General features: G+C 60.0%; 1 protein-coding gene and 1 long non-coding RNA gene across 6 annotated transcripts in view; one reads left to right on the top strand and one right to left on the bottom strand.

The window, feature by feature from the left end:
• Positions 1-6,279: 6,279 nt before the first annotated feature.
• KNDC1 (kinase non-catalytic C-lobe domain containing 1) overlaps positions 6,280-24,136 on the bottom strand; it is a 65,636-nt gene continuing 47,779 nt past the window's right edge. For 4 of the 5 annotated variants that reach the window (XM_065521663.2, XM_065521660.2, XM_065521661.2 and 1 more), the window contains 13 exons: positions 23,694-23,787; positions 23,519-23,616; positions 23,122-23,336; positions 20,640-20,753; positions 19,820-19,967; positions 19,532-19,711; positions 18,193-18,399; positions 17,427-17,509; positions 17,032-17,182; positions 12,182-12,304; positions 12,045-12,104; positions 11,024-11,181; positions 6,280-8,032 (listed from right to left, as the gene is read on the bottom strand). In XM_065521663.2, coding sequence (XP_065377735.1) covers positions 7,801-8,032; positions 11,024-11,181; positions 12,045-12,104; positions 12,182-12,304; positions 17,032-17,182; positions 17,427-17,509; positions 18,193-18,399; positions 19,532-19,711; positions 19,820-19,967; positions 20,640-20,753; positions 23,122-23,336; positions 23,519-23,616; positions 23,694-23,787 — 1,863 coding nt within the window. In that variant the 3' untranslated portion in view covers positions 6,280-7,800. Of the gene's footprint in view, positions 8,033-11,023; positions 11,182-12,044; positions 12,105-12,181; positions 12,305-17,031; positions 17,183-17,426; positions 17,510-18,192; positions 18,400-19,531; positions 19,712-19,819; positions 19,993-20,639; positions 20,754-23,121; positions 23,337-23,518; positions 23,617-23,693; positions 23,788-24,136 lie in introns of all 5 variants that reach the window. The other variant, XR_012418306.1, reaches the window with a different exon arrangement.
• Positions 12,010-23,736, top strand: LOC123566881 (uncharacterized). The gene is made up of 3 exons (XR_010578141.2): positions 12,010-12,452; positions 13,643-14,799; positions 23,441-23,736. It is a non-coding gene; the product is annotated as an uncharacterized lncRNA (long non-coding RNA).

Raw genomic sequence — 24,136 nt, 5'->3', positions numbered from 1 at the left:
GCCCCCGCCCCGCCCCCCGCGCCCCGCCCACCCCGTCCGCCGGGTCCTAAGGGGTCCGTCCTGACGCCGCGGCCGGGAAGACAGAGCAAAGCCTGGCTTCGGTCGGAAACAGAGTCCGCAGTGGTTCTGTCCTTAAAGGCGTTTAACGGAGGTGCCGCGATGCCTGAGCCCCGTTCGCTTTTAGCCGGCGCCGAGCCTCCCCCCGCCCCCGTCGAGGTGTGTGCGGAGCCCCTCCCGCTCCGGAAGGCGCTGCCGCCCCCTTGTCCGGACCCCAGTGCTGCCCGCCCCCCTGCCCGGGCTCAGCACCTGCACGTGAGGGGTCCCGAGGACCGCCCGGGTCTCAGTGGGAGTTGCCAGGCCAGGGGCTGGGTGGAGGGAGAAGCCGCGCCAGCCGCGGGAGTGGGCGTCGGAATTCACGCGCTCTGCAGAAGAAACTTCTTAAATCTGAACTTCTTCTGTCTGGAGCGCGTCTGCAGCCAGGATCCCGGCAGGAGGAAATCCTCTTCCTCTTCGCCGCACGGCGCCGAGTCCTTCTGTCTCCTGGGTCTCCTCTGGGCCGTGGCAGCTTCTCGCGTCCTCGACACGGTTGAGGACGGGCCAGGTGTTTTGTTGAATGTTCCTCGACTTGGGTTTGCCTGGTGTCTTCCTGTGATCGGACTGGGGGGGTCGGTGTTTGGAAGGAAGGCGCAGGGGTGGGGTCTCGCCCTCCTATCCGGTGGCTCAGCACCGGTGAGGTCCGCTCTGTGGTTAGGTGGGGACTGTCTGCCCGTCTTGCACTGCTCAGCTACCGCCGCCCCATCCCTGCTGTGGTCACTGGTATCCGGTCCCTCCGTCCATCCCCAACCCCTGGGGAGAGGAATTAGGCCCCACCTCCTGGAGGGGTGTCTGTATTTTGTGGGATTCTTCTGTAAGGAGGTTTGTCTCTCACCTGTTGATTTATCTACTCATTTATTTCTGCAGTGTGGGCTGGTGTGTATTTATTTTATCTCTTAGGTCATAACGCGATGCTGTTGTTATTTATTTATTTTAAAAGTTCTGTTTGTTTTTGTTCTTTTTTACAGATGGGGTCTCGTTCTGTCACTCAGGCTGGAGTGCGGTGGCCCAATCACAGCTCACTGTAGCCTTGAAATCTTGGGCCCAGCCGATCCTCCAGCCTCAGCTTCCTTGGTAGCTGGGGCTACATGTGTGCACCACCACACCCAGCTAGTTTTTTTTTTGTTTGTTTGTTTTACTTTTGTTTTTTTTTACTTTTTGTAAGGACAGGGTCTTGCTATGTTGCACAGGCTGGGCTTGAACTCTTGGGCTCAAATGATCCTCCTGCCTGGGCCTCCCAGCGTGTTGAGATTACAGGCGTGAGCGCCTGTACCCGGCTTTTATTTATGTTTGCTCAGATTGTTCCCACTTTGGCCATTGAAACTCTTCTCACCTCTTCCTGTCTTCCTGTGTCCTTTTGAAACCCCCCTCCCAGCTCCCTGGCACTACAGGATGCTCCTGCCTCGTCTGGTCCTTTGCTGACCCTGGCCCTAGAATCAGCTTTTCAGACTCTTCTCGAGAAATCTGTGGTTCCTGGCCAGGCACTCATACACATGTCTCACACCTGTATTCCTAGCACTTTGGGAGGCTGAGGTGGGCAGATCTCCTGAGGCCAGGAGTTTGAGACTGACCTGGGCAATATAGTGAGACCCCTATCTCTGCAAAAAATTAAAAATAACCAAGTGTAGTAGCAGGTGCCTGTAGTTCCAGGTACTTGGGAGGCTGAGGTGGGAGGATGTCCTTTTGCTCAGGAGGTTAAGCCTGCAGTGTACCGTGATCACCCCACTGCACTCCAGCCTGGGTGACAGGGCAAGACTCTATCTTAAAAAAAAAGAAAAGGGGGGGCGGCAGGCATGGTGGCTGTAATCCCAGCACTTTGGGAGGCCGGGAGGATCACCTGAGGTCAGGAGTTTGAGACCAGCCTGGCCAACATGGTGAAACCCCGTCTCTACTAAAAATACAAAAATTAGCGAGGTGTTGGTTGTGCACCTGTAATCCCAGCTTCTAGGGAGGCTGAGGCAGGAGAATTACTTGAACCTGGGAGGGGATCTCAAAAAAAAAAAAAAAGCCGAGTGCGGTGACTCAAGCCTATAATCCCAGCACTTTGGGAGGCTGAGGCGGGCAGATTATAAGGTCAGGAGATTGAGACCATCCTGGCTAACATAGTGAAACCCCGTCTCTACTAAAAATACAAAAAATTAGCCGGGCGTGGTGGCACGTGCCTGTAGGCCCAGCTACTCGGGAAGCTGAGGCAGGAGAATCGCTTGAACCCAGGAGGTGGAGGTTGTAGTGAGCTGAGATTGCACCACTGCACTCCAGCCTAGGTGACAGAGCAAGACTCTATCTCAAAAAACAAACTAGAAAGATTTTTAATAACTGAGGGTTGGGGGTGCTAGGAGCATCTGATGGGTGGAGATCAGAGATGATGGTGCGCAGGACCCCAGGGTAGACGGTCCAGCCCGCAGTGGCAGCTGCAGTGCACAGCACATCCCGCCATGATTCCATCTGGGACAGAACCAGGACGTGTATGGCGTGGGCTGGCCGTGGATGCGCATGTGTGACCATCATTAGGATACACGTGAGTTCACATGACCTCTGACCCTCGTCCTGCGCGGTTGGCTCCTTCTCGCCTCCCGACTTGCTTTTCTGGAACTGCTTTCTTGGACGGTGGGGAGGCCCGGCTCCTGCACTGTTTCAGCCCTGAGGTGCGTGGAAGGTGCCTTCAGAATTGCTGACCGCGTCCCTCTGAGAAGCAGGTTTGCTGCCAGAGCACGGTGTCTGTGTGTGGTCCTTGGCCCTTGCCTTGGTTTCCCCTGTTACTGAGGTCGGCCCGTCTCCACTCCCATCAGCGAGGTGGCGTCACCCAGCTGCATCAGGGTCGCCTGTCACAGTTTCTGTGATTCCGCCCTGGGGTTCCCAACATCCTGCTTATAAGACAGATCTAGTTTTTTTTTCTTAAAAAGTTGTTATAAATTGTTGAACGTGTGCTGGATCTCGGAGTTCCAGCACAGCTCATAAAGACCCCCTTTTCTGAAAATAAGTCCAGAATTTGGGGGTGAGGCCCAGTTGAAGGCTGACCTTGGTCACACTGCTGCTGGTCATCGGTGACCGGCTGGTCCAGGGCAGACATCTGGCCCAAACTGGACTCAGCTGAGTCCTCCTCTAAGATTTTCCAAACTGAACCCAAGGAGGGACGTCCAGGCTCCATGAGTTTTTGATAAAGACAGAGAGTTATAGTTATGCGTCCATCACCCTGTACCACATAGAACGACTCCGTAGAAACGGAGAGAAGACCTGGCCTTTGTCAAATGCGATGTGCAAAGGGCAGATGGAGATGTGGAAAGATGCTCATATCATCGGCCACTAGAGAGCATCCAGCATGGCCGACACCAGAACACTGAGGATTCCCCGGGTGGGGAGACTGGGCGAATAGGTCGTGAGAGGCCGGCCAGCATGGTGGACACCGGAGCGCTGAGAACGTCCCGAACCAGCGAGGATGGGGCGAATCGGTCACTGGAGACCGGCCGGCATGGTGGACGCCGGAGTGCTGAGAAAGTCCCGAACCGGCGAGGACGCAGCGACAGGAACCCTTGTCGGTGCTGGCGGGAGTGCACGTGGTGCAGGCCCTGTGGGAAACGCTCTGGTGGTTTTTAAGAAAACTAAACATATTATTCCCGTGGGATCCGGTATTCACTGTCCTTGGTGTTTACCCAAAGGAGTCGAAGACTTGTGTCCACAAAAAAACCTGCACACAACCTTTATGGCAGCTTTGTTCATCATTGCCGGAACCTGGAGAGGGCTGAGAAGCCCCGGACGATGGTGCACTTGGGCTGCAACGCGCCTCGGCCCTTAATTCATGCAGCGACAGGGATGAATCCTAAGTGCGTTTTGCTGAGCAGAAGAGCCAGTCCCAGAGGCCACACGCTGTGAGTCCATTTATGGGACTCATTTATGGGACATGCTGGAAAAAGCAAAGCCACGGGGGGTGGGTGGGTACCGATCCGCGGTCACCAGGCTGGGTGGGTACTGATCCGTGGTCACCAGGGGCTGGGAGCGGGGTGGCCGCAGAGGTATGTGTGTGGATGGAGCCGCTGCAACAATTTGCAAGTTCAGACCCACCGCAGGCCACAGCTTTGGGGTCAGGTGGGGACACTCACGTGCCTGCACATCCCTTGGAAACAGCTGTGTGTGGGTGTGACCTGTCAACAACAGAACCACCACACACTCCCCACAACGTGACCTGCCAGCAACGTAACAGCTACACGCTCCCCACGGGCCTGCCGTGCCACTGCCACACGCTCCCCATAGGTGTGCTGTGGAGAAGCCAGGCCAGGAGGGGAGGTCCAAGTGCAGACGCACAGTGGGAATTCCCGCTGGCCTCGCGGCACGCTGTGGATGTCACCAACGCAGGAACAACAGGACCTATGCGGTCCGTGGGTGAGCTGGCGCGTCCTGCTTTACCAACAGGAAGCCAGGTCTCAGAGAAGGGACTCGCCCGCTTTCACTGTATGAGTAGCACTTTGGGGGTCTTCCGTGGGGTAACCAGTCATTCCCCAAGAGCTTGGACGCCGGTGCCACCTCTCACGTGGGTGATCCCGTGGCTAGGAGCTTGGGTGAGGACCAGGATCCACTCATTTGTGTCCCTCAGGACTGGGGCAGGAGAGGGTGGCTCTGGCTGGAGGTGCCAGGGCACTATATCTGGAGCGAAGGCCTGGCTGTTTTGGGGACCCTCAGTCGTTCTCCAAGTGGCACAAGCTGGTGCTGGGGAGGCCCTGGGCCAGGCTGGCTGGGCAACTCTCTCTCCACCCAGCCTGCTGTTTGGCTGCCTTGGGCTTGCTCCCGGCACGTTGGCCTTGGGGAGCTCAAGCCCCGTATGTGGTGGTGGCTCCTGGAACAGTGGCCACAGGCCCTGGCCAGTGCAGGAGAGGCTCACACAGGGCGGGAGGCCAAGGAGCGAGGCTCACGGGGTTGCTGGCTCTCAGCTCTCCGAGAGAAAAGTCCTGTGCTCGGCGGGGCTGAGTTTATCAGAGCCACTGTGGTGAGGGGTCTGGCCTGCAGGGCATGGGAGGCGACGACGCACTCGTGACCAGGACCCAGGGCCCCCTTTCCAGGGCAGCTCCCGTCAGCACACGTGACCGGGACCCAGGGCCCCCTTTCCAGGGCAGCTCCCGTCAGCACACGTGACCGGGACCCAGGGCCCCCTTTCCAGGGCAGCTCCCGTCAGCACACGTGACCGGGACCCAGGGCCCCCTTCCCAGGGCAGCTCCTGTCCAGCACACGTGACCGGGACCCAGGGCCCCCGGCCGGGGCAGCTCCCGTCCAGCACACGTGACCGGGACCCAGGGCCCCCGGCCGGCGCAGCTCCCGTTAGCACAGCTGGACCCCACCATCTCGTCGTCTCCTCGGCTCTTCCTGGGCCTCCCTCCAGGCGGATCACCGCACCCGTTCACCGCGGGAACTTCCCGAGAGACCCATCAGCTCTTTCGCAAAAGCATCCGCAATTTACAACCCAAAACCATTGGAAGCCGTGAGCCCCTCCTCGAGTGGTGTCCACCAGCCTTACACTGTGACGGCCGTGACAGCGTCCTTTCCAGGGCCACAGGCCCCACCTGCGGGAGCTTCCCCTCCTGGCCTCCCTCTGCTGCGGTCAGAGCTACCGCGAGCTTGCGCCACGGTGACGGGCGACCCGGCTCTGTCTTGCCCACAGGGCTGCCAGGTGGGAACCGGCTGGGTTGGGCAGAGTTTGGGGCAGGTTGACCAGGAACGGCCGTGGGTCTGTGCAAATAGCCTGAAAGAACTGACAGACGCCCGTCCTGATTCTGGATGAAGACACTGCACGCCCAGTATGAGGGCGTCCTTTTTGTGAATGGAGGGGCGAGCCTGGATGTGCGAGCGTGGTTTCGGGAGTCCGTTCTTTTAGGCTGTTGGCAGTCCTCACCAGAAGCGAGTGTTTCCTGCCCCGGTGGGTACGTTGGCTTGTTCGCACGGCCTGGGAGTTTTGGGGGCAGCTTTTCTCCTGGCAGGGCCCGAGTTGGGACACTCGTCTGGCAGACCCAGGCCTTTCTCTGCAACATCAGAGGGCGTCGCTGTGGACCGGCAGGTCGGTTTTCAGTCCTGGGCCGAGCACCTCTCGCACCTGGAGTCCTTGTGAGCGCCTGTAAGGGGCCTTCGTGTGGCCTTGAAGGAAACCAGCTCGACCTGCAGAGGTCACCTTGGGAACCCACAGAGTGGCCACACAGCAGCGGCTGGTAGAAAGGACTTTATTCAGAAATTGGTGCCAGGACAGGAGGGAGCCATGCGGACAGTCACGCTGAAGCCTGAGCCCAGTGCCCCTGAGGTCAGTCCTGACCGCTGGAATGTTGACCTGCACTGGGCACTATCTTTGTTAAATACAAAATCTGAAAATGCGGGCGAGGGTCTGCAGAACATAATCCTCATAGAAAAGCCTAAAAAAAGTGAACTGCATTTCGTGGCCAGGACGCCGACTTCCTCTCACGTTGCATCGAACCAGGGCCCGGATGTCTCCGGTGAATTTATGTGGGAAAACACGTCTTGACATTAAAAATGCAGCGATTTGTCACAAGTCACAGTTTTCCTAGAAATGCCACTAGCTGGCTGCTCTAAAGAATGGCTAATTCTAAAACTCAAAAGCACAACCCTGGGTCTTGTGATTGGCACCACAAGAGCCACACTGAGCTGGGGCGGTGCCTGGGGCTCTGGCCGCCCAGCTGCAGAGGCCAGTGTGGATCTGACCGTGCAGGTCTCCCATGGCCCTGGTCGGGGACTCCACACCAGCTGCCTGGGGTCCGAGAACCTGGGCGAGGGCTCGGAGCCATGGAGGCAGCGCACTTCCTGTCTCCTCTGGCGAAGCCTGAGTGCGTGGCGAGCTGTGGAGGCAGGGCTGCGGGCGTACATGCATGGCTGCTGGAGGTGGTGGGCGGCGGCGGCCCCTGGGGCACGAGATGGGTGGGGGCACTCTCAGGGACCCCCGCTGCAGAGCCTCTGCCTTGGACCTGCTATGAGTGTCCTTTCCAGGAAGCAGGGCCTTTGTCTGGGCGCAGCTGCCTCACCAAGGGCTGTTCTAAGCTTGGGAGCTCTGGGCCCTCGGGGAGCAGACCCAGCCCAAGGTGCCTGCTCCAGCAGCAGGCCTCGGGCACCTGGGGGTCTGGGCTGGGGAGGAGGGGCACCGGGCAGGGGAGGGGGACGGGGGTTCTGGGGCTGGGTTGTGGAGGGTGAACCCAGGCAGGGTCTCGGACGGGAGGTCTCGGAGCCCCGCGAGCTGTGGTTGGCATGCCGCTCAGAGGTCCGCTTTGGTCCTTCGTTGCTCAGCCCACCGAGGCTGGCTCAGAAACCTGCTTAGGGAGGAGCCACTCTGAAGTCTGTTGAGTCGGCAGGGGCGTCGCTGTTTTGTGGGGGCGTCGCTGAGAGCTGGGTAAGGGCCACTGATCTGTGTGTGAGGCGCAGACAGGCACAAAACTCCTGGGAAGGTGTCTTTTGTTTTCATTTTTAAATTTAACTCTTTAATTTTAGCAGAAACACGCAAACCTCCAAGACTCTTGTGCCCGTCCTGGCTCCGTCTGCTGGGAGGAGACCAGCTCTGCCTGTCCCTATGGGGTCCCCTGAGCCTCCACCTCCCGGCCCAGCTCCCCAGGGCTTGGGGGCAAAGGGGCCTGGATAACGGCCGGGCCTGAGATGTGGCTTCTGCCTCCCGGCCCGCCCCCCGCAGTTGGGTTTGGATCTGGAATTCCACACCAGGCCCAAGCTCGGCTACTGGAATGTGGCCTTCATCCTCCGTAGCTTGTCCTGGATCTTCCGTGAGTGCTTCTCGCTGGAGACCTGGTGGAAGTTGGCCCTGCTGTCTGCAGCCAGCGTGGAAATGTCGGCACCGCTGAAGCGGGCAATCCTCTGCTTGAGGTACGACTGGAGCTTGGGGTCGGGGCTGAAGGTGTAGGGGTTCTCCTGGAATGCGTGCACCTGGCTCACCACCTTCGCGATGTTCCTTCCGTTGGGGAAAGAAGAGACATTAGTTTGCACAGGGAGGGGCGCAGCTTCCAGGCGGAGGGCGTCCCCCCGCGTTCTTAGGCATCATTTGAACTAAACCTTTTCACCGTGTAAACACTGAAGGGTGTTTTCTGTATTTATTGGCGAGGCCGAACCTCATGTCACTGCTCAGACCTTTCCGTGTGTCTGACTGTCCATCCGCCCACGCTTCAGTCCACACACGCTTACAGAAACCCCGCAGGGTCAGGCTTGTCTGTGCCAAGCGTCCCAACAGGAGTCAAGCCCAGTCGGCTGCAGGGGCTGCAGCTGAGAGGACGAGGCAGGCAAGGAACTCTGCCGCCGTGCGGAGCATTCACATCTGGGAATCGCCGCGGCCCGGGCCAGGGCCGTGTTCCTGGGAGAGCTGGTTGTTGACAGTGACCAGCTCACCATGGGATATAACGGAGTCAACTGGCCAGTCAGGAACAGGAGCCCTCACCCGGGCCTGGGAACGCTGGTGCCACAGACGGACGCCCTGTCCTGATTTTGGACGGAAACACTGCACACCCAGTGTGAATGACAAAGGGACGTGCATTACATCAAAGAAAAGGGCAAGCCTGGATGTGCACGCGCGCACACACACATGCACGCACACACACATGCGCGCACACGTGCGCACACACACATGCACACGTGCGCGCACACAGGCACACACACACCTGCACACGCGCACACGCACGCACACACATGCACACGGACGCCGGGAAGAGCATGCCTGGTTGGGCTCTCAGAGGCACGTGGATGCTGGGACGGGCAGATCTGGAGGCACTCACACAGGCACGTGGATGCCATGAAGGGCAAGTGCCAGTTTTGGCTTGTTTTCTTTCCTGATTGTGCATCACCTTATGTTTTGTTTTTTATTTTGAGACGGAGTCTCGCTCTGTCACCCAGGCTGGAGTGCAGTGGTGCGATCTTGGCTCACTGCAAGCTCCGCCCCCCGGGTTCCCGCCATTCTCCTGCCTCAGCCTCCCGAGTAGCTGGGACCACAGGCGCCGCCACCACGCCTGGCCAATTTTTTTTATTTTTAGTAGAGATGGGGTTTCACCGTGTTGGCCAGGATGGTCTCGATCTCCTGACTGCCCGCCTTAGCCTCCCAAAGTGCTGGGATTACAGGCATGAGCCACCGCGCCGGCTTTCTTTTTTTTTTTTTTAAGACGCGTTTCACTCGTCACCCAGGCTGGAGTGCAGTGGCATGATCTCAGTTCACTGCAGCCTCTGCCTCTCGGGTTCAAGTGATTCTCCTGCCTCAGCCTCTTGAGTAGCTGGGATTACAGATGCCAGCTACCACACCTGGCTAATTTTTTGTATTTTTAGTAGACACAGGGTTTTACCATGTTGGCCAGGCTGGTCTTGAACTCCTGACCTCAGGTGATCTGTCCTCGGTCTCCCAAAGTGTTAGGGTTATAGGCGTGAGCCACCACGCCCGGCCTACCTAGGGTTACAGGCGTGAGCCACCATGCCCGGCCTACATACGGTTACAGGTGTGAGCCACTGTGCCCGGGTACAGGGGTGAGCCGCTGCGCCCGGCCCGGCCTGGCCTACCTAGGGTTATAGGCGTGAGCCACCCGGCCCAGCCTACCTTAAGTCTTTAACTTCTCTTTTGCTGACTTGGGTTTTCTGATCTCTTACAATGAGCATACACTTACGGCATACTGTAAATGTTGTTGTTGTTTTTTTTTTTTTTGAGACGGAGTCTTGCTCTGTCACCCAGGCTGGAGTGCAGTGGCCGGATCTCAGCTCACTGCAAGCTCCGCCTCCCGGGTTCACGCCATTCTCCTGCCTCAGCCTCCTGAGTAGCTGGGACTACAGGCGCCCGCCACCTCGCCGGGCTAGTTTTTTGTATTTTTTAGTAGAGGCGGGGTTTCACCGGGTTAGCCAGGATGGTCTCGATCTCCTGACCTCGTGATCCGCCCGTCTCGGCCTCCCAAAGTGCTGGGATTACAGGCTTGAGCCACCGCGCCCGGCCAAATGTTGTTTTTTGATTGGTGTCTGTCTAAGAAGGGGACCTTCACTTGTCAGGTTGGGGATCCACGGGCACCTGGTGCACTGGGCATTGCTCCCCAAGTGGGGCCGTCTACCGTGGAGGAGGGTGGAGCTGCCATGGCCTGAGCAGCCTCCACCTGACCGTGTGTGGACAGCGGCGGGCGACGAGAAGAGACGGGACGGTGGGAGATTGTGTCTTGAGGGAGAGGGTGAGGCTTGGGGCTGTGGGCGCCTGAAGGCCACTGGACACAGGCCTGGGCCTCCGAGGAGAGGCTGGCCCATGTCCGTTACCACGTGGAAGAGCCTGCGTGGCCTGGGGCGTGAGCCCTGTGGGTCGTGGTGGTGGGTTTTACAGCCAGCCCCAGTCTGCGCCTCCCAGGTGGTTGGTCCCAGGTGCTGGGCAGGTGGACGGCAGGACCACAGGCTGAGGAGGGATCCTGGGTCCCACATGCACATCTTTAGGGAGAGGGGTCTGGGGGGGGCAGGGACACTGTGGCACCCAGGGTCAGGGCAGGTTGCTGCTGGGCAGCCTCTGCTGCAGAGACTCTCAGGGTGGGGTGGGAAGTGTGCCTGGGTCGCAACGCAGGGGTCCCAAGAGACCACGGGGAGTGTTTTGGGGCCATGGACGGCAAGAGTGCAGGAAACCTCCAAATTTGCAGAGAAGGAGGTGGCTGGAGGTTATCCTGGGTAGAGGGAGGTCTGAGGCTGTGAGTGCCAAGTGAGGGGCAAGGTACCCAGGCTTCTGAAAAACAGGGATAAGGAAGAGAGTTGCCACCTGAGCCTGCCCCACCTGGGCGTGTGCCCACCTGAGCCCCTCCTCACCTGGGCGTGTGCCCACCTGAGCCCCTCCTCACCTGGGCGTGTGCCCACCTGCTCCTCACCTGGGCGTGTGCCCACCTGAGCCCCTCCTCACCTGGGCGTGTGCCCACCTGCTCCTCACCTGGGCGTGTGCCCACCTGCTCCTCACCTGAGCTTGCTCCACCTGTGGGCCCCGTTGGTCATGGTGAAGCCACCTGTCTCCAGCTGCTGGATGTGCATGGCCAGGAGGTGGGCCGAGGGCAGGGTGGGCTGTGCCCGGAAGCGCCGCCCTTCCATCAGACACAGGCTGTCGCTCTTCAGGAAGACCTGGTGGTCCAGCCGGGGCGTGGGCCGGGGAGAGACAGGGCGTGGTCAGAGCAGGAGCCTCGCTGGGGCCAGTGCAGCCCAACCAGTCCCAGCTAGTCCTGCGTTCTCCACGCTCGGGGTCTGCCCGGCTCTCTGAATTAGCTTCCAGTCCCGAATGTGCCTGGATGGTTGGACTTGGCTCACACCTGCAGGGTCTTAAGCTTGCATGGCCCTGACGGCCGCTGGGAGGCTTTGCGCCTCCTGCCACTGAAATGGTGAGTCCCTGTCTTTGCTCTCTGCTGGACTCCAGGAAAGTGCCAGGTGACCCAGCTACCCAGCTTCCCTAAATGAGACCCTGGCCAGTGCAGGCCCTGCTCTGTGTGTCCAGCAAGGACAGGCAGGAGCCCTCCCACCCGCGGACAGCTGTGGCTGGGGCCTGAGGCCGAGCTCTGAGACCCAGGACGGGACAGGCTCTGGCTGCTGTGGGGCTCGTCCGTGTCATTTTGGGGGATGCCCCCTCACTTCCGCGGTGCTTCCTTGTTCATTATCTCACGAGGCCACCCCTGCCGTCCTGGAGGAGATCCAGCTTGGTCAAGCTCAGGCCCCAGCCACAGACCTCAGTGCTGTCCTCTGGGCACCTGTGCTCTGTGAGAGGAACTCAGGCCAGCAGGGCCCCGTGACTGAGCAGGGGGGACACCTTTGCACAGGCGGCAGCAGAGGCCCCGCCGGGAGATGACTCCTGGGCCTCACTGAGGCCACCCTGGCTGGGCCATCTGCACACACTCAGTGGTGCCTGCGTCTGGGCGCGGCAGACTCTGCAGAGCAGGTTGTTTAGGAGGGGGCCTCGGTGCACGAAAGCCGCAGGCCATGTAAAGTGCTGGTACCTCCACGGCTTTCAGCTCCTCCATGACCTCTGCTATCTTTGCAGGCAGAATTCTCCAGGCCTGAAATGGAAGCACAGGTGAGACTCCTGCGGCCGCGCAGGTGCCCACCCCCGCCTCGGGGCCCGAGGGGGACGCACGGGGGACTGCCTCACGGCCAGGTGCTCCAGCCCGCTCAGGATCTGCATGGCTGTCGCGAAGTTTCTCTGCTCATAGCAAGATTTTGCAATCAGCAAAAATTTGGACAGCAAGTTCACCTGCAGCTGCAATGAGAAAATGGCACATTCAGCATCTTCTGGTTCAAGATGAACAAAGGGAATATTTGAGAACCTGTTAAAATCACCCAGCGCCAAGACACAAGAGCGTGAGCTGCATCACGTGTGTGGAAAGGAAGCGGCTGTGTGGACGCAGGTGAGCGGCGGCTGTGGCCGTAGAGGGGCTGGGCTGGCAGGATGGGGTGGGCATGACTTGAAACAAAACAAAATAAAAGCAATGCCTGATACATGGAAAGATTTGAAAAGAAGTCCACCCTCCCTTCTCAAAAGCAAGATTGTGCCAGGACGCACCTCCCCAGGCAGCTTCAGGACTGGAAAAGGCGTCCCCACCCAGGCAGAGGCCACTGTCAAGTCCACAGGCAGATGGGGAGCCATAGGCAGCTCCTTGCCCACCCCCCCCAACCCTCCACGCTGAGCCCGTGGCAGGAGTGTTTGGGTGCAGTCCCTGGGGGGTGCCTGAGTGCCCCCCTCCTCCGGGGCTCTGGTTGGCGGTGATGACCTGGCCGGCTTTGGTCCTGGCGGTGACGACCCGGCCGGCTTTGGTCCTGGCGGTGACGACCCGGCCGGCTTTGGTCCTGGCGGTGATGACCCGGCCGGCTTTGGTCCTGGCGGTGATGACCCGGCCGGCTTTGGTCCTGGCGGTGATGACCCGGCTGGCTTTGGTGGGAACAATCATGGGTGGTGAATGCCCCACCCAGCAGGATTCGTATTCTGAGCTGTCCCAAGAGGCTGCGTTCTCAGATCTACTTCTAGGGCTTCAAGAAGATTCTGGAGAACTCAGCTGACCCCTCCTGTTGGAGCTGCCTGTCCCTGAGGAATCACCTTGGCCTGGGCCGTCCTTTAGTGGAAACCAAGGCTGCAGAGTCCAGCTGGATGCCGTCCCCTGGCTCGACTCCTTTTTTCTTTGAGACGGAGTCTCGCTCTGTCGCCAGGCTGGAGTGCAATGGTGCGATCTCAACTCACTGCAGCCTCCGCCTCCTGGGTTCAAGCGATTCTCCTGCCTCAGCCTCCCAAGTAGCTGGGACTACAGGCGCCCGCCACCACGCCTGGCTAATTTTTGTATATTTAATAGAGACAGGGTTTCCCCGTGTTGGTGAGGCTGGTGTGGAACTCCTGACCTTGTGATCTTCCTGCTTTAGCCTCCCAAAGTGCTGAGATTACAGGCGTGATCATTTTTGTATTTTTATTAGAGATGGCGTTTCACCATGTTGGCCAGGCTGGTCTTGAACTCCTGACCTTGTCATCCACCCACTTCAGCCTCCCAGAGTGCTGGGGTTACAGGCGTGAGCCACTGTGCCTGCCCTTGGGCTCGACTCTTGTCTGCAGGGACCCTGTGCAGCTGAAGACGCCTGAGATGATCCTGTGTTCGCCCCGATGGCGGCCCCAGCTCTCCTGCCCGAGTGCCTTGAGAGGGGCTTGAGAAGTGTTTACCGGATACACTTTCTACGCTGACGTCTCAGTCTGTCTCTTCATCGGTTTAAGCAGATGCAAAGTGTGTGATTTTGAGGTAAAACTGTTTCACCACCCTTTTTCATTTTTGTCTTAACCTTTTGATTTTTAATTGTAAGCAGCATGTAGAGGATTTTCCCTTGTAGCCTTTTCTAAGTGCGCAGGTCAGCCGTGTTAACTACGTCCACATTGAGCAACAGATCTCTGTGACGTTCCGTCTTCCCAAACAGAAACTCGGTCCCCGTTCAGCACGAGCTCCCTGCACCCACTGCCCACCCCCGGCGCCTGCCCTGCTGCTTCGTCTCTGGGAATCCGGCACCTCCAGGCGCCTCGTGTACGTGGAGCCGAACGGTGTCCGGGCTTCATGACTGGCTCATTTCCCTGAGCCCGAGTCCCTCGAGGTTCCTCTCCCTGACGCAGGTGTCAGAATTTCCTTCCTGTTAAGGCCGAGTAAACTCTCAAGATACGAAGAGGCCACATTTTCTTTATCGGTTCTTCCCTCCATGGACGTGGGGGTGCCGCCACCTCTTGGCTATGGTGTTGCATACTTTTAAACAAATCTGAAGAAACCAAAGCCCTGTTTTGCTTTCAAACTCTCCAATCTTAGTTTTTATTTTTTTGAGAGAGGGTCTTGCACCATCGCCTAGGCTGCCATGGTGTGACCTCAGCCCACTGCACCCTCCACCTCCGGGGCTCTGGTGATCCTCCCACCTCAGCCTCCCGAGGAGCTGGGATTCTAGGTGTGTGCCACCAGCCTGGATACTTTTTTATATTTTCAGTGGAGATGGGGTTTCGCTGTGTTGTCCAGGCTGGTCTCAACTCCTGGGCTCGAGCGATCTGCCCTCCTCAGCCTCCCAAAGGGCTGGGGTTACAGGCATCAGCCGCCGCGGCTGGCCTGCATTTTCTTAAGGTGAGAAATTTTACGCTGTTTTTTCCTGCGCTTCCGTCTCCACCTTGCCTCCCTCCGGACGTCGTCTAAACGGAGCCACCGAGACACTGTCTGAACGGAAACACTGATCCCCCGTTTTCCTAAGGTGAGAAATTTTACTCCGTTTTTTCTTGCCCTTGTCTCCACCTCGCCTCCCTCCAGGCCTCGTCAGAATCCCCGAGTGCTGTGATTGACCTCTGCTGCCCTCTGCTCAGATTCTGAATTTTAACAATTTTCTGGGGTCCTGAATTTACAAATGTGAAGCTCAGTGTCCTGGAACGTTCTGACAGCCCAGCCATTGATACACAATACGTCAAGACATCGTGTATCTAACACTCGTTAGATGGATGAGTGTGGTCTCACACGAGTGGGTCTCCGGCGAGGTCTGTCCCCTCCCACGTGGAGCTGAGGGGCCCGTCCTGAGTGATCCGCGGCTCCCTTTTGCTAACGGGGATGCGGCAGGAGTGCCGAGCTCTGTCCCGGCCACGCTGGGCGCCGGCAGCCCTGGGTGTGAGCCTGCACAGCTCCTGCCCACCCCACAGACCTGGACACGGGCACGTGACCAGGCGAGCGGCCATCCTGGAGACCCTCAGGCAGGGCCCCCGCAGGCTCGAGGTGGTCTCAGGTTGGGAGGGGTGGTCCTCCACCCGCTGGGGCAGCTCGGGGTGAGGGAGCGCCCAGGACGCTGCGGGTTGGCCAGGTGTCAGCCAGCTGTCCTCGTGCTCATCCTCATGAAGCCCAGCTACGCGGGCCGTGTGTGAAGGCTCTGGTTTAGGGAAATCACATTTTGATGTCCCTCATGGTACTGGGAAAACCGTGGATCAGCGCAAACGGGCAGCCAGGCTCTCTGTTCCCATGTCCCGCGCTGGTGTGCCCTGGCAATAAGTCCCCAAAGCTGGAAAATTCTCCCCAAGGGAGGAGAGAAGGTGGCGCCTCTGCCTGCCTTTACAGGCCCCGGAGTTGCCTGCGGCGTTGGGGGGGCGTGAAGGAATAACAGGAAGGGAAGCTCTGTCTACCGTGGAGGTGGCTTTGCCGCCTGGCAGGGAGGTACTGCACCTTGGTGGACTGTGAGCAGCTCCTGGTTCCCCCAGAGCCTTTGGCCCACTCTGGGACGGCAGCAGGGACAGCAGTGATGGGGTTCATGGCCGGGAGTCCTGTTCCTTGGGCCCAAGTTTGCTTTCAGAGAGCTCCGACCTAGGAGGGGGTGGGTGTCCACCCATGGGCCGAGGCTGCCTCTTCCCTGCTGTGGGGGAGGGGTCCTGTCATCCTGAGTCTTCCCCAGCCCACGACAGCCAAGCCCCAGCTGAGCTCAGGTGTGAGGAGATCAGAGGCCTCTGTCTAGGGTGTCTGTCCGCTGGGTGAAGGCATCCGCTGGGTGAAGGTGCAGACCCCTGGGGCTGGGGGACTCTGACCGCCTGAGAACCTGTGGACCCTGATGCCTCCTGGGCAGGTGGGCCCCGTGAGGGATAAGCTGGTCAAGGCAGGTGACTCTCGGGGCCGCACAGGGCCCTGCCTGACAGCAAGTGGGGCAGGTCAGATGAGGAGCCCTCAGTCCAGCCCAAGGCCCACAGGACCTAGAAGAGGCCGAGACTGGGCCCTGGCGCTAGAGCTTGACCTTGACCTTGTTCAGACCACGGAGCTGATTTGTTCCACAGACTGAGAATCCACAATGACCTTTCGGCCGGGAGGAGCCCAGGGTGGTGTCACAAACACCAGCCCAGGGGCCAGGCTCAGGCACAGAGGGGTGGGGCCCTGGGGTGGGCATGGGGTGCTGTGGCGGAGCCCAGTGCTGGGGGTGGTGCACGAGGGACCTGTGTGGTGAGCACAGGTAGGGGTGGTAGGAGTGGTGGGTGCAGCTTGCCCTGGGTCTCCAGGTGGCCCACAGCGGAGGATCACCCACCACTGAGGGGAGCCATCTGTGGCTGCAGATGGGGACATGGCTGGAGACGTGGCTGGGCACGTGGAGATGTGGCTGTGGGCGTGGCCAGGCACATGGAGATGTGGCTGTGGACGTGGCTGGGCACGTGGAGATGTGGCTGTGGGCATGGCCGGGCATGTGGAGATGTGGCTGTGGACGTGGCTGGGCACGTGGAGATGTGGCTGTGGACGTGACTCTGGACGTGGGAGGCATTGCTGGGGGAGAGCTGGGAGTGCAGCTGACCCCCTGCCCCCTGTGCCCTGCTCCCCTCAGCCTTGGGTCCGGTGTGGCTCCGAGGGACATGGAGTTGGGTTCACTGCATTGGGAAAGGGTTCAGGCCATGGCCTTACAGGAGGCACTGCCACCCCCGGGCAGGTGGGCACCACGCCCGTGTTGGCCTCGGAACTATAGGGTGCCCACCTTGGAGGTGTGGCTGGTCACAATCTCTGCAGCCACCCAGGTGCTGACGTCATCCGCGTTTCTTAGAAGCTGTAACAGATACTTGTCCTGAACGTAATTGGGCAGAAATAAGCTGCAGGTTTTGGCCGAAAGAGACTCTGAAGAGCTGGCTCTGGAAGAGAAATGTGGCCCCCGTCACCCCAGGAGATGTGCAGGTGGCCCTGCCCGGCCCCGGGCTGCTGGTGCGGGGTGGGCTGGGGTCGGGCCACGAGGCTGCTCCGACGGGCAGACACCGCTCTCTCGCATCTCCGGAGACAACAGCCATCTCCTGCTGGTCAGGAGCGCCCATGACACTCTTACAGGGAGCCCCTGAGACCCTCCACCGCCGCTCCCAGCCGAGGGCCCCGGACGCTCACTTGGGGATGGCGGTGCTCTTGTCCATGACGCCCAGGGCCCGTGAGTTCAGGAAGTGGACCGGGTGGCACTTCTGAAACAACTCCTGCCCAGACCGTGGAAACGAGGTTCAGGCTTCCATCCCTTAGGGCCTTGTGGCCAAGGCAGGGTCCCAGGGAGCCAGGGAGGGTGGGGGTTTTCTGGGGGCCATCTCTGCAATCCCAGGTTCAATGCCCACCCAACAGTCCACGGGGTCCACCACAGGGCTCCCCACGTGCTTGGCCCCCAGGGGCTCATGGCGTCCAGGGCAGCCCTCATGACAGCAGGTGGATCACTAGGTTGGCATCACTGCTACATGATGTGGGGTCCCGGGATGGCAGGGACCTGGGAAGAGGCCACCTGAGGACTGGCTGTGGCGGCGGCAGAGATGCTGGGCAGGGCCCTGGCAGCTGGGTGGGGCACAAGGAACTGGGTTGGTCCAGCTCTGGCAGAGGGACTGAGGGGAGAGACTCAGCACCCCACATGGCCCTCAGGGCGTCCTCTAGTGCCTGTGAGGCCAGAGTGCTGGGCAGAGGCAGGACAAGCCCCAGCGGGCAGTGGTCTGGAGAGGACTCACAGCTGCCTGAACCTGTGCACCTGGCCACCACCCCCAACCTGTGCACTCGGCAGCTGCCCCTTCTCTGCCCGTCTGTTCCTCTGGGAAGCAGCTGCTGAGGGCCCTGTGGGCGCCGAGTGTCTCTGGGGCCCCTACTCGCAGGTGGCCGGGGCACGGATCCTCGTCCTCCTCACCTGCTGTAGCAGCGTGAGCTGGCTGAAGAGCTGATGAGTGCTGTACTCGGTCAGGAAGTAGGGCCCCTTCTCGCTGGTCTTGGCGCAGGGGCCGTAGAAGTCCTCGAGGAAGCAGGGCTTGGGCAGGGCCGCGGCGATGGTGTAGGGACGCTCCTTGTGCGGCGGCAGCACCAGCCCGTTGCCTCGGGGCAGCCTCCAGGGGAAGCTCTGCAGGGCAGGCCAGGCACTGAGGGGCCCAAGCTCCGTGTCCCCTCCAGGTCAGGGGTCCAGGGAGGCAGGGCAGGGTGAGGACCAGGTCAGGTCCAAGTCCAGGACTCCTCAGACTGGCCCAGCCAGAGACAGACAGCAGCCTGCCCACCCATAGCTGTGCTGGCACAAGGATGCCTGTCCTGGTCACTTTGGCAGGTCCCCCAGGGGCAGGATGCTGAGGGTTAATGGAAAGGGCATTTATCTCCCCGCAATGGCTTCTTCCACCTTAGTCTCTGGCCTGAAGGTCAGAAGGTTGGGGTCAGTGAGTCACAGCAGGACCCTCCTCACCTGAGCACCTGGGACAGGGCAGGAGGTGCCAGCCCAGCAGGGCTGCCTGCGACCGGGAACATGGAGGGCATATGTGAATGTGCACGTGTGGATATGAGGCTGCATGCGTGTATGTGTGGATGTGTGAGGGTGCGTGTGTGTGGATTGTGTGAGTGCATGTGTGTGCATGTGGATGTGTGATGGTGTGTGTGTGTGGATTGTGTGAGTGCACGCAGGTGTGCCCGTGTGGATGTGTGAGATGTGCACAGGTATGTGCACACAGGTGTATGTGCACATGTCTATATGTATGCATGTATATGGGTGTGCCCATGTGCACGTGTGTATGTGTGGACTGTGTGAGTGCATGTGTGTGCATGTGGATGTGTGAAGGTGCGTGTGTGTGTATTGTGTGAGTGCACGCAGGTGTGCCCGTGTGGGTGTGAGATGTGTACAGGTATGTATGTGCACACAGGTATATGTGCACACATCTATATGTATGCACGTATATGGGTGTGCCCATGTGCACGTGTGTGTGTGTATGTGTGGACTGTGTGAGTGCATGTGTGTGCATGTGGATGTGTGAAGGTGCGTGTGTGTGTGTATTGTGTGAGTGCACGCAGGTATGCCCATGTGGGTGTGAGATGTGCACAGGTATGTATGTGCACACAGGTATATGTGCACACATCTATATGTATGCATGTATATGGGTGTGCCCATGTGCATGTGTGTGTGTGTGTGCATGCACCAGCTGTGCCCTTGAGGCTGAGCTCAGGGAGCCACATTCGCCTGTCCACGGAGGCCCTCCCCTGAGAAAGGACCCCACCTTCCTGGAGATGCCGTCCTCTGCGAGCCTCTTACAGAGGGCGTTGAAGGGTCTGGCATCCTCCTCGGCCTCCCTGGGGTTCTCCAGGTCGGTGCTGCGAGGGCTGCCCTCGGCCCGCCGGTCCATGCCCACCTCCAGGAGGCCCAGCAGGTGCTTGGCAGAGCCGTCCAGGGGTAGGATCTAGGCAGAAGCACGGTGGTGGGGGGGTCACTGCCACCTTCTGGAGGAGGGCGGCACCTCTGCTGTGGGAGCCCAGGGTGCACCTGCCCAGCTCGGCGCCACGGTCACCTTGGAGGAGATGAAGTCCTCCAGCTTCCCCAGCAGCCCGCTGTTCCGAGTGAAGTCCACGGTGTAGCAGTCCTCCACCCAGGCCTGCAGGACGCAGAGGCTCCGCCTGTAGATCTTGGTGAAGGTCGAGGTGGGGTCCTGGTGGGCCCTGGAGACGCGGGGGAGCTGCTGAGCTGCCAGGATGTGGGAGTCGGGGGCAGAGGCCCAGGGGCTGCGTGAGGTTCTCCCGGAGAGGCATTGTGGGACCAGGCTCCATGAGTGCAGGGGGCTTAGGGGGCTGGGTGTCTTCTGTGGGTCCCTCCCCCGAGGCAGGAGCTGGCTGGCTGATGGCCTAAGGTGCCCAGCCTGGGCATATGGGGGCAAGGGGGTGCATGGCATGTCCTGAGGGGGCATCAGGTCAGCCCAGAGAGAGGCAGAGCCCCTCCCCCCTTGGCCCACCACCCCTCTCCTGACCCCAGCTGCTGGCCATGGGTCCAGAGGGAGGCTGGGGGCCGGCAGGACCCTCTGCTTGGTGCTCCCCCTTCCCCCCAGCTGACCTTCTGGCTCTCACTGCCTGCCCACCTGCCCTCCGCTTTCCTCCCGGGCCAGCAGGAAGAGACCCCGACTCCCCCAGGTCCCCTCCCAGAGCTCCCAGGTGCCCAGGCCACCGCCCTCCTGCCCCAGCTGCTTTCTCAGCATCCGTGTGTGTCCCCACCTCCAGCCAGACCTCCAGCCAGGCTTCCCTGGCCCCTCACCCCTTTGGGTCGGCAGGGGCCACCTCATTCTTCATGGGGGCTAAACCAGGCCCATGGGCGCCCACCCTGCCCCAGGAGCGCGGTACCTGGTCAGCGTGCTGTTGATGCGGTCGAGGAGGAAGTGCAGGAAGTCCTGGGGTGTGCAGAAGTAGCGGAAGGTGTAGAGGAACTGCTGCACGTAGCCCTCCAGGAAGGCGTCGCTGTGAGACAGGACGGGGTGGCAGTGAGGCAGCCGGGTGGCCTCACCCCTGGGCTCAGCTAGTGTTCTGGGGGTGTGATGGCATGTGTGTGTGTGCGTTCTCTTTGTGTATCGCTGTCAGGAGAATCCCCGGAGAAATTAAAGGGGGGACATGGATAACAATTCCCAACTACTTCCAGCACCAGGGCCTTTTTTTTTTGGGCAGACTTTTGCTCGTCACCCAGGCTGGAGTGCGGTGGCGCGATCTCGGCTCACGACAGCCTCCTCCTCCTGGGTTCAAGCAATTCTTGCCTCAGCCTCCCAAGTAGCTGGGACTACAGGCACCCGCCACCACGCCCGGCTAATTTTTGTATTTCAGTAGAGACGGGGTTTCACCATGTTTCCCAGGTTGGTCTCAAACTCCTGACCTCAGGTGATCCACCTGCCTCGGCCTCCCAAAGTGCTGGGGTGACAGGTGTGAGCCACCGCGCCCGGCTGAACACCAGGGCCTTTCTGAACGCGGCCTGTGTGGGACTTTGGTGTCTCCACTTGCAGGACCCGTTAGCTCTGGAAGCTGAGGGAGCCGGTGCCTCGGGACTGGGCGCAACGCTGCATGCTCAGAGGTTCTGGCTCTTCACTGGGTGAAACTGGGCCACCCTCAGGAGACACTGGCCAGGGCCCTGCATGTGGGTCTGGGACTGTCCTGGGAGCCCAACGGCCACGATCAGGAAGCCGAGGTCCAGCAAGGCCGCCTCCCACACTGGAGGAGTCTCAGGCAGGAGACGGCGTGGCCCTGGAACAAGGGGCCTGGTCACCTGCTCACCTGGGGGCCGAAGACACAGGTGGCCACAGCTCACGCCAGGCCCTACACAGCTCCAGCCCAGGCTGCCCTGCAAAGGTGATGCCCACCAGGTCCACAGAGTAGAGAAGCCCCTCGTGACCACATGCACGGTCAGGAGACGCTCCTTTCATGGACGCACAGTGCTCACACTTACACCGTGCAAGCCACAAACTCCACAACCAGACACGCACACCACACGTGCACACAAGCCACACAGAACTCCACAACCAGACACACACACCACACCCATGCACACACACCACACTACACCCCACACCACACATACGTGCACACACGCCACACTACACCCATCACACACCACACACACACCACACTACACCCCACACCACACACCACACTACACCCCACAGCACACATACGTGCACATACACCACACTATACCCCACACCACACACACACCACACTATACCCACCACACACCACACACACACCACACTATACCCCACAACACACACCACACACACACCACACTATACCCCACACCACACACCACACACACACACACACACTATACTCCACACACCACGCACACACCACACTACCCCACACCACACACCACACACACACCACACTATACCCACCCCACACACACACCACACTATACCCCACACCACACACCACACACCACACTATACCACACACCACACACACACCACACTATACCCCACATCACACACCACACCCCACACACACACCACACTATACCCCACACCACACGCCACACACCACACACACACACTATACCCCACACCACACACCACACACACACACCATACTATACCCCACACCGCACACCACACACCACACTCACACACCACACTATACCCCACACTGCACACCACACAACACACCACACTATACCCCACACCACACACACCACACACCCCACACACACACCACACTATACCCCACACCACACACCACACACACACACACACACCACACTATACCCCACACCACACACACCACACACACCACACACACACCACACTATACCCCACACCACACACCACACACACACACACACCACACACACACCACACTACCCCACACCACAGATCACACACGTGCACACACACTATACCCCATACCGTCCCTGCAGCCAGTGTGCACACGGAGCGGGGGCTGCAGAATCACCCAGCCTCGCCAGTCCCTGGAGCTCATGACCCGGGTGTTCTGACCCGGTGAGTTGGATAGAGTCCAGGCCACATCGCTGAGCTGCCCGTGTGTGTGATTTTTGGAAGCCGTTCCGTGAGTTAATTATGTAGGGCGGGTTCCCCAGCACCTCCAGGGACCGCCAGGCGCGGTGCCCAGGTCCACAGGCGGCGGAGGCCACTCTGGCCTGGGGCTCTGCAAAGCTGCCGGCGGCATCTAGTGCACGTTGGCCTAAACCCTAAATCCCGATTAAACATTTTTCTAAACTAAAAAGCGCGAACAGCCTAGCTGAGGGGCAAGGGCACACTCCCCACCTCTCTTCAGCACCCAGGGCTACGTCTCCCTTTCGGGGTGAGCTTTTCTCCCGACGCACCTGGAGTACAGATAGGCCATGAGCCCCAGCGGCGTCCCGGCCTGCAGGATTCGGGCCTTCTGCCGGCCGCCCGGGTGCTTGTTGACGTTGTAGAAGATGAGTGAGGAGGACTCGTCCAGGGGGCTGAAGTCCAGCGTGTCGCAGGGCGCGGCCGCGATGTTCACGATCACCGGGAGGGCGCAGGGCTCCAGGCCCCAGCGCTCCGCGTATAGGACCTGCCGGGCGGGACACAGGCACTCGGTCGCTCTGCCCCTCGCCCCAGGGCTTCCTTCCGTTGGACCCTCAAATCAGGGCCCCTTTTATGATTTCACATGGACAGATTTGCCGCGTCCGACAGCGGGAGGCCCGTCTGAAGCTGCTGCCGCCCGGAGCAGAGCGGGGCCCGGAGCCCACTTGCCTGCAGATACTTCTTGACCAAGCTGAGGAACTGCACCCTGGATTTCATTTCTTCCAGCTGCCCTTTCAGCTTGGACAGCATGGTCTTGACGTCGGACCCTGTGGGCACAGCAGAGTGGGCGGGGGCCGGGCTGCCTGCGGCCGGGGTCTTGGACCTGTGCCCACGTGGGCTTTACCTTTGTTCCTCTTTTCCTTCTGTAAGAGTTTCTGGTAGAACTTGAGGGTCTTGCGGTAGTTTCTTTTCTCCATCATGAGCTGCTGTTCCAGCTCCTGGGGACGAAACACAGCGCCTAAGCCCCAGGCAGCCCCAACACACGTCAGCCACATCCAGGGCCAGGCCCTACCCCGTTGGGGCCTCCCTGGCCTTGGAGACCAGCTGCAGGGTAGGGTCCCATGGAGACAGAGGCCCACCCAGCCAGCGAGGCTGGCCCCGGCCTGGGCAGTGTGTTCTGCAGGACCCTCGGCAGTCCCCAGGCTCACAGGGCAGTGCCCAGTTGGGGCCGGCTGCCCCCTGCGTCCCTCACTCACAGGCCCTTGTGGGGACTGCCGTGTGACCACCAGCTTGGGCCCTCAGGGGAACCAGACCCCACCCAAATCAGCACCAGGCCTCCTGCCCAAG

Source organism: Macaca fascicularis, chromosome 9 (genome assembly GCF_037993035.2).
Source record: "Macaca fascicularis isolate 582-1 chromosome 9, T2T-MFA8v1.1".
Classification (NCBI taxonomy): Eukaryota; Metazoa; Chordata; class Mammalia; order Primates; family Cercopithecidae; genus Macaca; species Macaca fascicularis.
The sequence above is the reverse complement of the archived record's forward strand: the minus strand, read 5'-3'. Positions and strand labels throughout refer to the sequence as shown.